The 12,746-nt window shown below is 38.9% G+C and overlaps 3 protein-coding genes across 4 annotated transcripts in view; 1 reads left to right on the top strand and 2 right to left on the bottom strand.

Moving 5' to 3' along the window:
* Positions 1–56: 56 nt before the first annotated feature.
* dnaaf10 (dynein axonemal assembly factor 10) lies at positions 57–5,885 on the bottom strand. The gene is made up of 8 exons (XM_014974781.2): positions 5,522–5,885; positions 4,625–4,725; positions 4,361–4,491; positions 4,120–4,221; positions 2,902–3,017; positions 2,488–2,622; positions 1,500–1,597; positions 57–542 (listed from the first exon to the last, which is right to left on the bottom strand). The coding sequence occupies exons 1-8, from the start codon at positions 5,705–5,707 to the stop codon at positions 335–337; spliced, it is 1,077 nt and encodes a 358-aa protein (XP_014830267.2). The 5' UTR covers positions 5,708–5,885; the 3' UTR covers positions 57–334.
* Positions 5,886–5,994: 109 nt separating this feature from the next.
* pno1 (partner of NOB1 homolog) lies at positions 5,995–8,457 on the top strand. The gene is made up of 7 exons (XM_014974782.2): positions 5,995–6,288; positions 7,113–7,259; positions 7,381–7,464; positions 7,658–7,718; positions 7,837–7,954; positions 8,063–8,133; positions 8,224–8,457. The coding sequence occupies exons 1-7, from the start codon at positions 6,088–6,090 to the stop codon at positions 8,289–8,291; spliced, it is 750 nt and encodes a 249-aa protein (XP_014830268.2). The 5' UTR covers positions 5,995–6,087; the 3' UTR covers positions 8,292–8,457.
* Positions 8,458–9,859: 1,402 nt separating this feature from the next.
* ppp3r1a (protein phosphatase 3, regulatory subunit B, alpha a) overlaps positions 9,860–12,746 on the bottom strand; it is a 33,898-nt gene continuing 31,011 nt past the window's right edge. For both annotated transcript variants that reach the window (XM_014974778.2, XM_088013479.1), the window contains one exon: positions 9,860–12,386. In XM_014974778.2, the coding sequence (XP_014830264.1) occupies positions 12,339–12,386 (48 nt within the window). In that variant the 3' untranslated portion in view covers positions 9,860–12,338. The remainder of the gene's footprint in view (positions 12,387–12,746) is intronic.

Here is a 12,746-nt window from a genome sequence, read left to right on the forward strand (position 1 = left end):
AACTGAGATGTCATATTTTTGTCACGTAGCACAGAGGATATAGGTAAATCTCTCTCTTCTTTTTTTAAAGAACACTTTTAATCTAGAAACAGTTTTCATTGTTAAAAAAAAAAAAGTCATGTTAGAACACAGACCTAACAAAATGTACATGGATCGCTGGATGAAAGACGGGAATTTTAGCGAGAATAAATCTTCACCTTGACATGCAGGTGTATAAGTAATTTCTTCACCCTGTATTTGAATTCAGATGTTTGTCTGCGCATCTAAACGAATCCGATTCCCAAACCGGCGGATGGATAGAAACGCTCCTTCTTGGTCTTCCCGGCAGCTTCCGTTACGTCACGTTGAGTTTGGTGACGATGAGCACGCGGACGGTCTGGTCGAAACCCGAACACACGCAGAGGCCCTGCTTGTCGGGGCTCCAGTCCAGGCTGGCGATTGGCTGAGTGGACAGAGTGGCGTTCTGCAGGAGGTTGATCGACCCTGCGACGCCCACATCCGCTCCGTCAGAGTCCTTCTTGCTTCTCTGTGCGGGGTACTCACTGGAGATGGGATTTGGGGGAAAAAAGCGTTTACTACTAAGTAAAAAGATAAAACTTTTTTATTTTTACTTCTCCGAGCTTTACGACGGAGTGTCAGGGCCACCAAGGCTACAAGAATGTTTGTTTAATCACAAGAATACAGTCATAACGTTAACAGAATAAAGACACAATTTTACCAGAAGAACATTTGAAAACTATGGGAATAAAGTTTTTAATGAGAGAAAAGCTTCTGCAGTTATCATGATCTGACGTGAGAAGCTCAGTCTATTTTTTTTTTCTCTCGAAATAAACAATAATTTCAAACTCCTGCTACTGATAATAAAAGATAAGAGTATCCTATTTGCAAAACCGATACCGAAGTGGAACTTTAGAAGATGCTCACCATTCCTCGTTTTAAGATTTTGTTGTGTTGGGAGTTCTCAGAAATGTATTACTTTATTTTCCTAACATTACCACTTTATTCTCATAATTAAAAAAAAAACAGTAGCCTGACCCTGATAACTCTTTTGTAGAGTTGACCTGAATTCAAAGTTCAAAAGCTGTAAAAGACACTTGGCAAACAAGATGGTGGCTCGAGGCTTGATGGCATCATCACTATGGAAACGAAAGGAGTGCTTTGGTGGGGAAAAAAGAAAAAAAGAATCCAGATTTTGAAAAAAAAAATTATCTTCAAAAACCCTATTATGTATGCCGCACTTTTCAGATTCTAATTTGGGGAAAAAATTGTGAAATGATGCATTGTTTTCATTCCACTTTAGAACATTCAGTGTTAACGTAGCGCATCAGTACATTGGAGTTTGTCGCTCTGATGTGAGAAAGTTAACAGGGTGTGACCACTTTTGCTCAGACGTGTAAAAACTTTCAGAACAGCAGAAGTGAAAACGTTAAAAACAAACAAAACAAAACAAAAAAAAAACAGGTTCTGCAGCTCAAAGTGATTCATGTCCGATTACTCACTACTTCCACAGATGTAGGTTTCCTGCTCCCCCTGCAGTCATAAAGATGTCTCTGTTCTGGGGCAAATGCCTCACCTGCCAGATGGTTGCTTTGTGAGCCTAAAGGAAAATAAGAAAAAAAAAAAAACAGAAGAAAAAGCTTTAAAAATTTGTTGAAAATTTCTGGATCAAACACAGAAATCATGCTGGTGATGATGATTTATCACATTGGATGAAACAGTTTAAACTAAAATAAGATGTGTTGAATTTCAAATATCTTTGGACTTTAAAAAAAAAAAATATATATATATATAATGATCCAATTTTCTCATGTCTGACTCTAGTTTTTGGTTTGCAGATCTTTTCTTCTACCTACGCCTGTCGCAGTAAGCAATTCATTAATTAATCGCATGAAAAATTAAAATGAGCTCAATAATTTCCATTCTGACAAAATTAAAATGTATTGGTCTTGAGAGGGTGAACTTGCATTATTATTTTATTAACAGTATATTACTTGAAAATAGTCTTAAAAACAATAATATTACTGTTTTTTGTAACAATTACAGGGAGATTTTATCGTCCAGCAGGATTTGCAGTCGTGACAGGGCCAAGTTGTCCAAAAAGTTGGAACCTCATGCCTCCAGACATTCTGCTACACCTTTGGGAAATATTCCCAGAGCTCAGGCTGCCGACGCTTCCAGCTCCGTTAAGATGTGCTGTACGCCGAGTTTATTCCCCCCACCCCCACATTTCCCAACCAAAAAGGCCACCGCTCTTCTCCAGCCCTGTGTCTACTTTGGCCCACGACAAAAAGCCGCAGAGGGAGTTAGACAAACACGACCCCAAAAAAACACTTCCAGCTGTGAAAATGCTCAAATCGACACGCAGCCCTAGTTCACCTTTCCAACTGAAGGGATAATAAGAAGAATAATAATCTTTTGAATTTTTTCTTTTTTTTTTTTAATATTCCCTCCTTCCCAGATGTCTCCCGCTACGCCCTCTGTAACCACCTTTTCGGAAACGGAGGCGAAGCCCTTGGTGGGGTGCTGAGTCCTCGTGTCGAAGACGTGGAATTTTCCTTCCAGCGAGGTGGCCACCAGTTTGTTCATGTTGATGTCCTTCCTGTCAAACTCCACACAGCATACCTGCTCAGAGTGGGAGAGGAAAAAGAAAAATGTAGCGGGCTCCACGCCAGGAGAGCAATCATCGGCGCATCTAGATTCGAGAGGGAGTGAATAATGGAAGCAGCTGAGCAATCAAAGCAGCGCAGTCATTTATATTCATCATCACACCTGATAGGAGCGTTCGGCCCGTCGTCCTAACTTTTTCTTTTTTTTCTTTTAAGTTAGGAACTTAAAAAAAAAAAAAAAAATCTATCCACCATAATTCCTCATGAGGGATTTGGACGCGTGTTTTCACCTCACCCCGTTTTTAATGTTGGTTTCCCATCGTACAGACATGTTCCGCAGGTCGAAGAGTTTAATGTCGCCGTTGTCGTAGCCGGCACACACACATCGGTCCTGATCGTTGAAGGCGTTACCTGAAAAACGTTACACTAGATTAGGGGTGAGCATTCATTGTATCGTTTATCGTTTATTGTGATAAACGATAAGCGATAATTGTCCATTTAATGATGTTTAAAAGTCCCCCCACAAAAAACTGTCCACATTGTGCTGATTGTTAGGTTTAATGTTTTCTCCAATACTTGTTCAGTGAAAGCATCAATAAATTTGAAACATAAGATTAAATGCAGTTATGATTTGAAGTTCAATTATGCAAATTACACTTCTTTATGCAATCGGTGTCCTGGAGATAGGAATGTTTTCCAAGAGCTGTATTTTTGTTCAGCCACACGGTTACCTAAAAACAAGGATGTAATAACTAGCTTATACCGTCACTTTTATCATTATTACACTACCACAAAATACCGTGATCAAACTTTAAGTCCATATCGTCCATCCCTACACTAGATATATCTAAAATTTCCAGAAGATTGTTGAAAATAAAGATAAAAGATCCAACATGGTTTCATATATTACTAATATTCTCCTGACGTTTTATCCGCTGCTGAATTTCAAGAGGCTTTTTATGCAAAAAAAAAAAAGACAGAAATGGTGGTAAATTTGTTTTGCGCAAAACACAAACTATTAGGCATATTTAATTGTTTTACAAAAATTAGTAAATTAAGCAATGGGTTTCAAAAGCACTCATAACATCTTGAACTGTTTTGTGAAATCACAACAAACAATTGTATGAAATGGAGCAACACAAAGCAGCGTTTTGTTGTAAATCTGAAAAGTGTAGGTGATTTCTGATTGCACCTGGTTGGACAATGTTTTTCTTTAGTGGGTCAGAGTAAATATGGATACTTGCCACAGCTTTCTGATTGTTATTTTTAAAAACAAGCAAGACATCATTTCAACTTTTCATTCCTCTTCACAACTATACACTAGTCTACTTTGGTCCCCATGTAAATTCCCTATACAATATATTGAAGTGTATGGCTATAACGTGACAAAATGAATACTTTTTCAAAGTACTGTAGTTTTGATGATTTTCTTTTGAAGAAAAGGTCCAGAAAGGACAAATGAAAATCTTACAAATGATATCTGTATTTTGACTCTATGTGATAATTTAGTTACCAAAGGCAACAGTCCAGCAGTCCCTCTTGGTCTCTCCTTCCACAGGCTCCATGTTGGCCACAGGTAAATCCTTCTGCCTGGGATCCCACACCTTTACTGTCCCTGCAAAACCCAGCCAAACCCCCCCCCCCCCAAACAAACAAAAAGAAAAGATTTGTGTCTCGTTTTGTAATTTTCTCCATTTCAGTGCAATTAAAAAATGTTGTATAATAAGAACGGCATCAAGCTTTTCTGTTCTTACCGTCTCTACTTCCTGTGACGATCTCAGGAGCACCGTCGCCAATTCCAAGGCCACCAACCCCATCGATGCTGTTCACGATCTCTTTGTGGGCCTTTGTGGTGTACACCGGCACATCGGGCGCTTCCAGATTCCTGTGGATGACAGAGACAAAGTAGACTGCGTACGCTGACACTTTTACTTCTGCTGCTCATCTTTCCAATTAACAGCAAAAGTACACAATTGTAAGTGAACCTACAGTTTGGTGTAAATAGACAGTTGTAGTACCATATGTGGAGATTTCCATCAAAATCTCCGGTTGCTATGTGTCTTTGTTGAAGAGACGAGGCCCCAAACGTCCCACACTTTATGGGTTTAGCTTTCTCCACCTGAAACATGGGGGCGTAAAGAGATGCTTCAACTCCAACAAAGGGACAAATAGATTCAAATCAAATGTACAGCGCCTTGGAAAAATATTCATTCATCTCGAGCTGTTTTTTTTAAAATTATTATTATTATTAATATTCAAGGCCATGAAGGGCATAGAAAACATGTGGAAGACAGCTGGTGATCTGGCCATGACAAGATCAAACTGTAACTTCTTGACCCAAACTAAAAATGCTATGGGTAGTGACCACCATCCCCATGCTAATGCATGGTGGTGGCAGCATCATGCATTGGGAATATTTTCTTGGGCAGGTACAATTCAGGGAAAATTACCAGAGGCAGCGTTCACTTTCTAATCAACAAACATAGTACCAGAGCCGCAGTGTAGTTCAAGAATTTTAATGTCTAACTGTGCAGTGATCTATCACTAAAAATCCCAATAAAACACAACGAAGTTTGCTAACATGATAAAATATGAGGAAAAATTCAAGGCATAGGAATAGTTCAGCAACACACTATAAGTTCACCTGACCTTGATTATGTGCACGTTAACAACCAAAGATAATTAATTACGTAACTAAGTTATTATTATCTCCTTATTGCAGTACATAGCAGTCACACTGTGTCACCTGGTTTCTGCAATGAACTGTCCACCTGTCTACAAACTGCCTGGCTGACTGTAACCATGGTTACAAGCGAGCAAGAGAGTTCTAGAACCCTCGCTTGAAATCCCTTGGATAGCCCGTTCACACTATGATTTTAAAAACCAAAAAGGCCCAATATAAGGGATGATACTACCTCTTTTATGAGCTGAGCCTCTCCGTGTTGAACTTCATAAATTTGGAGCACCCCTGTTCCTCTGGCAAAGTTTCCCAAGCAGACAAACTTGGCGCTGCACGGAATCCATTTGCTGTCGAACACCGTGTAGTTCAGACTCTTCTGAATGTGTGCGATGATCTGAGGCTTCGATAGAGGCGAGGACATCTTTTAAAATACTTTATAAAAGGGTCGAGAATCTATTGAAAAACGGATATCTCCACGCCAAAACAAAATAAAGCGAGGATCCGCCCACAGAGCTCATTGCTGTCTGGAGATATGCCTGACTATAAATTTATATGTTAAGTAAATATCGTCTGCTTACGGGCATACATAATTCGGCTAATAGGCATTGATAAATGAGACTGAATTATAGTGACACATTCTGAGTTTTATTTTAAATCCTAAACGTGTACAAGAATTTCTTAACTCTATAGGCATTGATGACGCGGCTGTTTGGGTCCTTTCCATCGCACCTCATGCCTCTGTGGCCACAGTCTGCCTCAGTTTTCTAAGCAAAACTGAACTTTAAAACACCTTCTGTGGAAATGGACACCGAAAAAACTCCTACTGTAGCCGCTGAAGTGACTGGGGAGAGTAAAGATGGCGCAGAGGCGTTTACAAAGGTGAAGTCTAAAAAGAAGAATCAGAAACGTAAACGTGAGCAAGACGGAGTGGACATGGACACAGAGGAGAGCGTGGCCATTAAACGGCCGCAGTTTCCACCGATCTCCGGAGACAAATTACGGGTAATTACCTCTATTTGCGTCCATCATATGTATGTAAAAAAGGGGTATATTTTTAGGCACTGTTATGTTTTCAGCACTTTAACAAGTTGGTTTGAGTGCTTCCCCTTTAAAACTTGCGCATGCGCACATCGTTCTTCAGACCTATTGGGAGAAACTACGAACGATTTATCGCTAATGACTTCCTTTGGGTGATGACGTCTCTAACAGAACCGATACATTAAAAAAATGAAATATTTAAATAAGCAATTCAAAATGATGCATCAACAGCAAAACGAGCCGGGTGACAAATAAACAAAACACTAAAACTGTATCTAAATACGTATGGTAACAGTCTTACCATATATCCATATATACCTATATAGACATAATATAGTTATGCTAGTTATTGCAGGATTTTATTTACCATTCTGATAAATGTAGCTCATATCATGACACTATGAGTTATTTTATGGTGTCTTCCATTTTGGCGTTGCTGAAATGCTTTTCTGTGATTCATAATTATCTCTTTAATATATTTTTTAATTTATTTATCATTTATCTTATTTTTGCTCCAACATATTATTCTCTTTCAACCTGGTAACCAAACATAATTTTGCCATTTTGTGTCTCAAGTCAAACTACTTTGACAATGTATGCAAATAAAACGACGTATGGCATATGTTTACTTAAATAATAGTGATTAAGAATCCATAAATCTATGTGTGTCCTGAGATAAGAACGATTATGTTTGAGAGTTAATGAATGTATAGATATACTTAGTACAGATTTTTACTTACATTTTAAGGTGACATTATTTGGATATAATGTTCCTGTGTGTGATTCAGGGACCAGATGAGATGCGTAAGATCCCCGTTCCAGCTCACAGATACACCCCGCTGAAGGAAAACTGGCTAAAGATTTTCACTCCCATCGTAGAGAACCTGCAGCTTCAAGTGCGATTTAACCTCAAGACCAGGAACGTAGAAATCAAAGTAAGTTCAGACATGTTGGTAGCACTGATTTGAAGTAATGTTACTATTCTTAAGGCTTTTATTTTATTTTTTTTTTCGTAGTGCTTACACCCTCGTCTGTTTCGTGTGTTTTACTTTTCAGACGTGCAAAGAGACGCAGGAAATCAGCGCCCTCACGAAAGCGGCAGATTTCGTCAAAGCGTTCATCCTAGGCTTCCAGGTTGAGGTGAGTGCAAGAAATGCTCCCTGATGAACAACCTCAGTATTGATTAGCTGGAGTTTAGCCGATGATCATCCCTTTAGGGAAGTCGAAACCTTTGAAAGTTGTGATTTAAAGTTTGTAGGACTCCATGGAGTCGTTGACGTTGAACTCGCTGGATTCCTGCCAGTGATGTAATAGTCGCCCTTCCTCTTCCCAGGATGCCATGGCGCTCATCAGATTAGACGAGCTTTTCCTTGAAAGCTTTGATGTCACAGACGGTGAGATTGCAAAACCCAAGGCCTTCTGTCTGCTCTCCTACTCTGCACTTGTTTGTTCTCCTTTTTTCTTTGCAAAAGATTGACCTTTTTGTTGTTTTACTTTTTCTTTTTTTCACAGTAAAACCTTTGAAAGGCGACCACTTATCCAGGGCCATTGGAAGAATAGCAGGGAAGGGAGGAAAAACGAAATTCACCATAGAGAATGTGACAAAGACTCGCATCGTTCTGGCAGAGACGTATGTGATCCAAGTCGTGATTCGCCCATCACAGTTAAACCTTTGTGATTTTGTTTTTCCCCCAATATGCGTGTATTTAGAGTTTTTTTTCTAAATGTGTCTCAACAGGAAAATCCACATTTTAGGTTCTTTTCAGAATATCAAAATGGCCCGAACAGCAATATGTAACCTGATTTTAGGTAAGCAGCCGATCATTTAACATTTAGATCAAAACTCTAAATGCTGGAAATGACCTTTAAAACCTCCCCCTGCTCTCCATCTCTCAACAGGAAGTCCACCTTCAAAGGTTTACGGCAACATCAGAGCGGTGGCCAGCAGGACTGCAGAGAGATTCTGAAATCCGATTGGCTGCTACATGCCGTCCTCTCCTCCTTTTCTGTAACTGTGATGAGTTCACGGACTGGGGTTTGGGATGGGAAGCCAACACATACATCATATGTTTTGATGAACAGTGTTGGTCTCTGGAAATATGAATTATGTAAATAAATATCAAAAACAATAAAGGTGGTTTATTTCTGTGAATGAATGTTTTTAGCAGAACACAAGGTGTATACAGTTATTCTGTATACACCGTGTAAATCAAAGTTTGTGATTTCTAAAACTTGGTGTCTCATTTTTGGCTGAACTGGCTGAATAGTGACGATTGCAGCATCATGTATCAGTGGTGTAGATAAAACATGACAGGACACAACTGGCCATCTACATGTGGGATGTCCACTTCCTACAGCAGAATATCAGCCAAACTTTTTGATATGACATTTAACCTTAACTCGTTTATCGTTCTAGTGTGAACATAAACTAATGAGAATGCAATTCATTTTGGGCTTTATTTTTTATTTAAACCCTTCTAGTTTAATAAATGTATGCAATTAAAATCCACACAAGGTTCAAATATTTACATTAAAACATTTTGGATCTTTACCTTTTTATATGTTCATTTTCAATAGGGTTGAGGTTTGGGCTATCACAGGATCTTACTGTTAGCCTAGTTCTATTAACAAACCAGTTTTGGATTATTGTTCTGTTGGAACACTCAGCTGTATGCCAGGTTTTCACCATAAGACCAAAACTGTCAATAATGGTTCAGGAGCCACCAATGACAAGCCTATTAGAAACTGGAAACTACTTGTCCACCACCGTTACGATCCTCAATGAAGCAAGTTTACCAACATGAAGGTTGCTGACCGAGACAGAAGTCCCTGCTCCTTACAGGTTTGCTGAAATTTTCAGGCAAGACAATGACAGACATTTGGCCACTATAACAAGACATAGTTAAATGAGTCAAGGTGAGGCCAACAGGACAATGACTGAGGCTGATGAAGCAGGACGATGTTAGGCTCCTGGGACAGACGGCTCTGACCTCCAGGCTTCTGAAATTGTGTGGTCTATTAACAGCAGTGGAAATGCCAAGGAACCAGCAGATTGAAACGAGCCCTACCAGTTCTGCCGAGAGCAGTGAGACGTCCTGACAGAATAATGAGAGAAACTTGGTGATAACGTAGTTTCTCAGCAACTTGCTAAACACTTTTTGCTAACTGTTGTATGCACTGGACAGTTTTTAGATGACAAGTCCACAATACATTTAGCATACATTTTGTCCACTCAATTGTTTTTTTAAGGTCAGTGAAGTTGTTGTACAGTCATCCAACCTTTAAAAAAAATAAAATAAAATAAAAACTCATTTCGGCTGCTTATATCTATGATCTCATTCTTTTCTGTCATGACCTAAAGCCCCCGACCACAGATGAGCGCAGGAACGTATATCGAGCAGTAAATCAAGAGCTTCACTTTTTGACTCAACTCTCTCTTCTCCATGAGAAAGTAGTACAGCTCTTGCATCAATGTGTTGATTTGTTTCCCCATCTTTCACATCTTCAGAAGTCAGAATGAGGGGAGGGAAAAATGTTACTTTCAACATTTCAAAGTTTATTTAAATTTTATTTCATTTTCATACAGTATCAAGTTTCCAACAGTCCCACAGCATAATATGCAGCATGCAGAAAAAGGAAAAAAAAAAAAAAAAAAAAGGTTCTCAAACTTAAATCTTTTCAGATATTCCCACGCAAACTAAAAAGAACCCAATTCCCTCAGAGAAAAAAGTAGCACTTACAAACTAAAGCGCGGTCTGAACTATACAGAGAACAGAGAGCCAGAACTGCATTTAACAAATACTTATATACAAAAGAAAAAAAAAATGAAATCAAATTTCCCCTTTAAGCTGAGTACAGTGTGTGGCAGTTTGAGACAGGATCAGATATGCAACTTTTACTGGAATCGAAGCATCTCGCTGACCCGGGTAAAATACAAAAAAGTTACATGTAGTTCAGTTCATTTGGATTACCGCTCATAATATGTGTACATTTACCAAAGTTTGGCAACATCCATATTGTATACCGTAAAATTCTTAAATATATTAACATCACCATCCATGTGTAAACAAGAGTTTTATTTCAAAAAATTGATCTACATGCACAACAAAAAAAAAATATACTTCCATGTCATGCAAGCACAGGGAGGCCCAAAGCCGTGCAGAGCTCAGGGATGGGGAACAATAGAGCACTCCAGATCTGACTGAGTAGTCCTGTTAAAACTAGCAGTTGGCCTCCAAAGCAAAACGGACATCTATCCCAATGCTGTTAATAGTAGGAAGCATTTTTCCCCTTGGAAAAAAAAAAAAAAAAATTTGGTTGAATTTAAGGTTTTGTTTTTTTTTTTGTTTTTTTTCCCCTCCCTGCTTGAATCAGCAAGTTTGGAAAAAGAAGGATTGGGGGAGAGAAAAACAACATGACTGTGAGAGAAAATAGTAATAATAAAAAAAAAAAGTGGGAGTGGAAGCCAACTTTTGAAATGTACACGCTCCAGATAAAAACAGAAAATCCTAAAAACTAGTCTAGCGCCATTGCACACCGATCATGCTAACGTGTTAAGATTAAGTGTTTTTGCGTTGAAGGAAACTGACCCGTCCTGTGCTGCACTGAGACATTTCAGAGGCAAAGCCTTCCTCCTCCTCTTTCTCCTCCTCCTCCTGCTGCGGTTCAATAAGATGAGCACACATCGTTTACCTAATATACACATATCGTTTTTTTTTTTTCCTTAAAAAAAAAAAAAAAAAAAAAAACAACAAATGACAACTGCTGCCTGCAGGTAAGTCTCTTAAGTTGCTTTATCCTCGCACAAACAGCCTAAAAATCTCATAACTGTTCTCTCTCGGTTCTTTGTCAAAACGTCATCCAGCATGGTCTGCTAGCGTCACGGAAAAAAGCATGATTTCCACTACGGTTCAATAGCGAGTGCTTAACTATTCTTTGCATTGGAGATTGTCATTATGGATGCGCAATGCTTTCTTCACGAGTAAACCATGTTATCAGTTTGCAACCATGACTGGTTTAAGTTTTTTTTTTTTTTTTTTTCCTTTTTCTTTATCTGGAAAGACATTTTCTTGGCATTAATTGAACCTAGCTAGAATCTCATGATAGGAAACAGGGATGATGTCCGACAATATAAACACATTCTTACGTATAAATAAAACTAGCAATCTTAAAAAAAAAAAAAAAAAGACGATGAGAAGCGTCGCTAAGATTGGAAGCTTTTACTGGTCGGTTCAAACTGAGCGTGGGAGCCAAAAAAAAAAAAAAAAAAACGTCACGAAATTTTGTTTTGTATTTACGATGCCTCGCAGTCGTGCAGTTGGAAGCGTTGCCCTCCGGTTTTCCCCTCCGTGTGAATGAATGCAGTGATGATAGTTAATAACGAACTGGTTCTGGATATGTTCTGGTTGGCACTTCATACCCTACTTTCTAGCTGTACTGCTGCAAGTGTAAATACACTACACACGTCCTCTCAAAAGAAAAAAAAAAAAAAAGAAAAATAAATGCAGATATATAGTTGTATTTTTTTCTTTATAAAAGACAACAAAAATAAATATCAAAAATAACAATTACCAAAAAAAAGAGAGAAAAAAAAGGATGAAATATGAACAAGCCAACCAGCCTCTTCACTGCGTCCCTCCTCTATCCCCTGTTCCCTCCTTTTTTTCTTCCACAACCAGAGATGCTCTTTGCAAATGACCAAATGGATGTCCTTCAGTCTCTTAAAGTGCTACGACCGGGTTATTGCGGATTTACAGTTCAATAACACTTCAAAGTTGGCTTCACGAGGCCCGTGGTTTTTCGAAAGCAAAAAAGCACAAAAGAAAAAAAAAAAGAAGAAAGAAATGAGAGAAAAGAAAAAGCGGCTTCACAGAGAGATAGACATAAAGAGAGAGAATACTTCCATTGAGTTACACAGAGAGCGTTTTGCCAGACGTCTTTGAGCAGATCTTCGGAGATGGTGGAGAAAAGCGAGTGTTGAGGGCGAGGAGGGGGATTCAGCAAGCGGAGGGCGCTCACACGTCCACCACCATCTTTTTGTGTATATCGAGGCCTCCGACCACCTGGGGGTGAAGGAAAGGAGGAAGAGACGAAACCGAGGTGAGACGACAAACATCTGAACACAGACATCTCTATGCTGGGAGTTTTTACTCATGAATAAGTCATAAAATCCAAAAAGTTTCAAGACGGAACCGACCAAACTGAGAAATGTGCTCATATTTGTAAAACATGGGGGCGTGAGTTGGGCACCACTGTATGAAGGTTTTAATAAGCTTTGAGGTCAAAGCCACAAAAATGTTGTCTACTATTTAAAGCTTCTTTTAATGAGATGCCGGAGAAGAGTGTGAAAGTAAAATCAGGGTTTCTGCAAGTTTCACCAACTCACATTTCAGACTTGTTAAGACCATTATGAATGAAATTTA

The sequence above is a fragment of the Poecilia mexicana genome, unplaced genomic scaffold (genome assembly GCF_051168715.1).
Source record: "Poecilia mexicana isolate PSO_F unplaced genomic scaffold, ASM5116871v1 scaffold_15, whole genome shotgun sequence".
NCBI lineage: Eukaryota > Metazoa > Chordata > Actinopteri > Cyprinodontiformes > Poeciliidae > Poecilia > Poecilia mexicana.

Coding starts and splice junctions, on each gene's coding strand:
- dnaaf10 (XM_014974781.2), bottom strand. CDS start 5,707: ATGTCCTCGCCTCTATCGAAGCCTCAGATCATCGCACACATTCAGAAG. Junction 2,623..2,901: donor AAACCAACATTAAAAACGGG/GTGAGGTGAAAA, acceptor CACTCTGAGCAG/GTATGCTGTGTGGAGTTTGA. Junction 543..1,499: donor AACCTACATCTGTGGAAGTA/GTGAGTAATCGG, acceptor TCCCATCTCCAG/TGAGTACCCCGCACAGAGAA.
- pno1 (XM_014974782.2), top strand. CDS start 6,088: ATGGACACCGAAAAAACTCCTACTGTAGCCGCTGAAGTGACTGGGGAG. Junction 6,289..7,112: donor TCTCCGGAGACAAATTACGG/GTAATTACCTCT, acceptor TGTGTGATTCAG/GGACCAGATGAGATGCGTAA. Junction 7,719..7,836: donor AAGCTTTGATGTCACAGACG/GTGAGATTGCAA, acceptor TTTTTTTCACAG/TAAAACCTTTGAAAGGCGAC.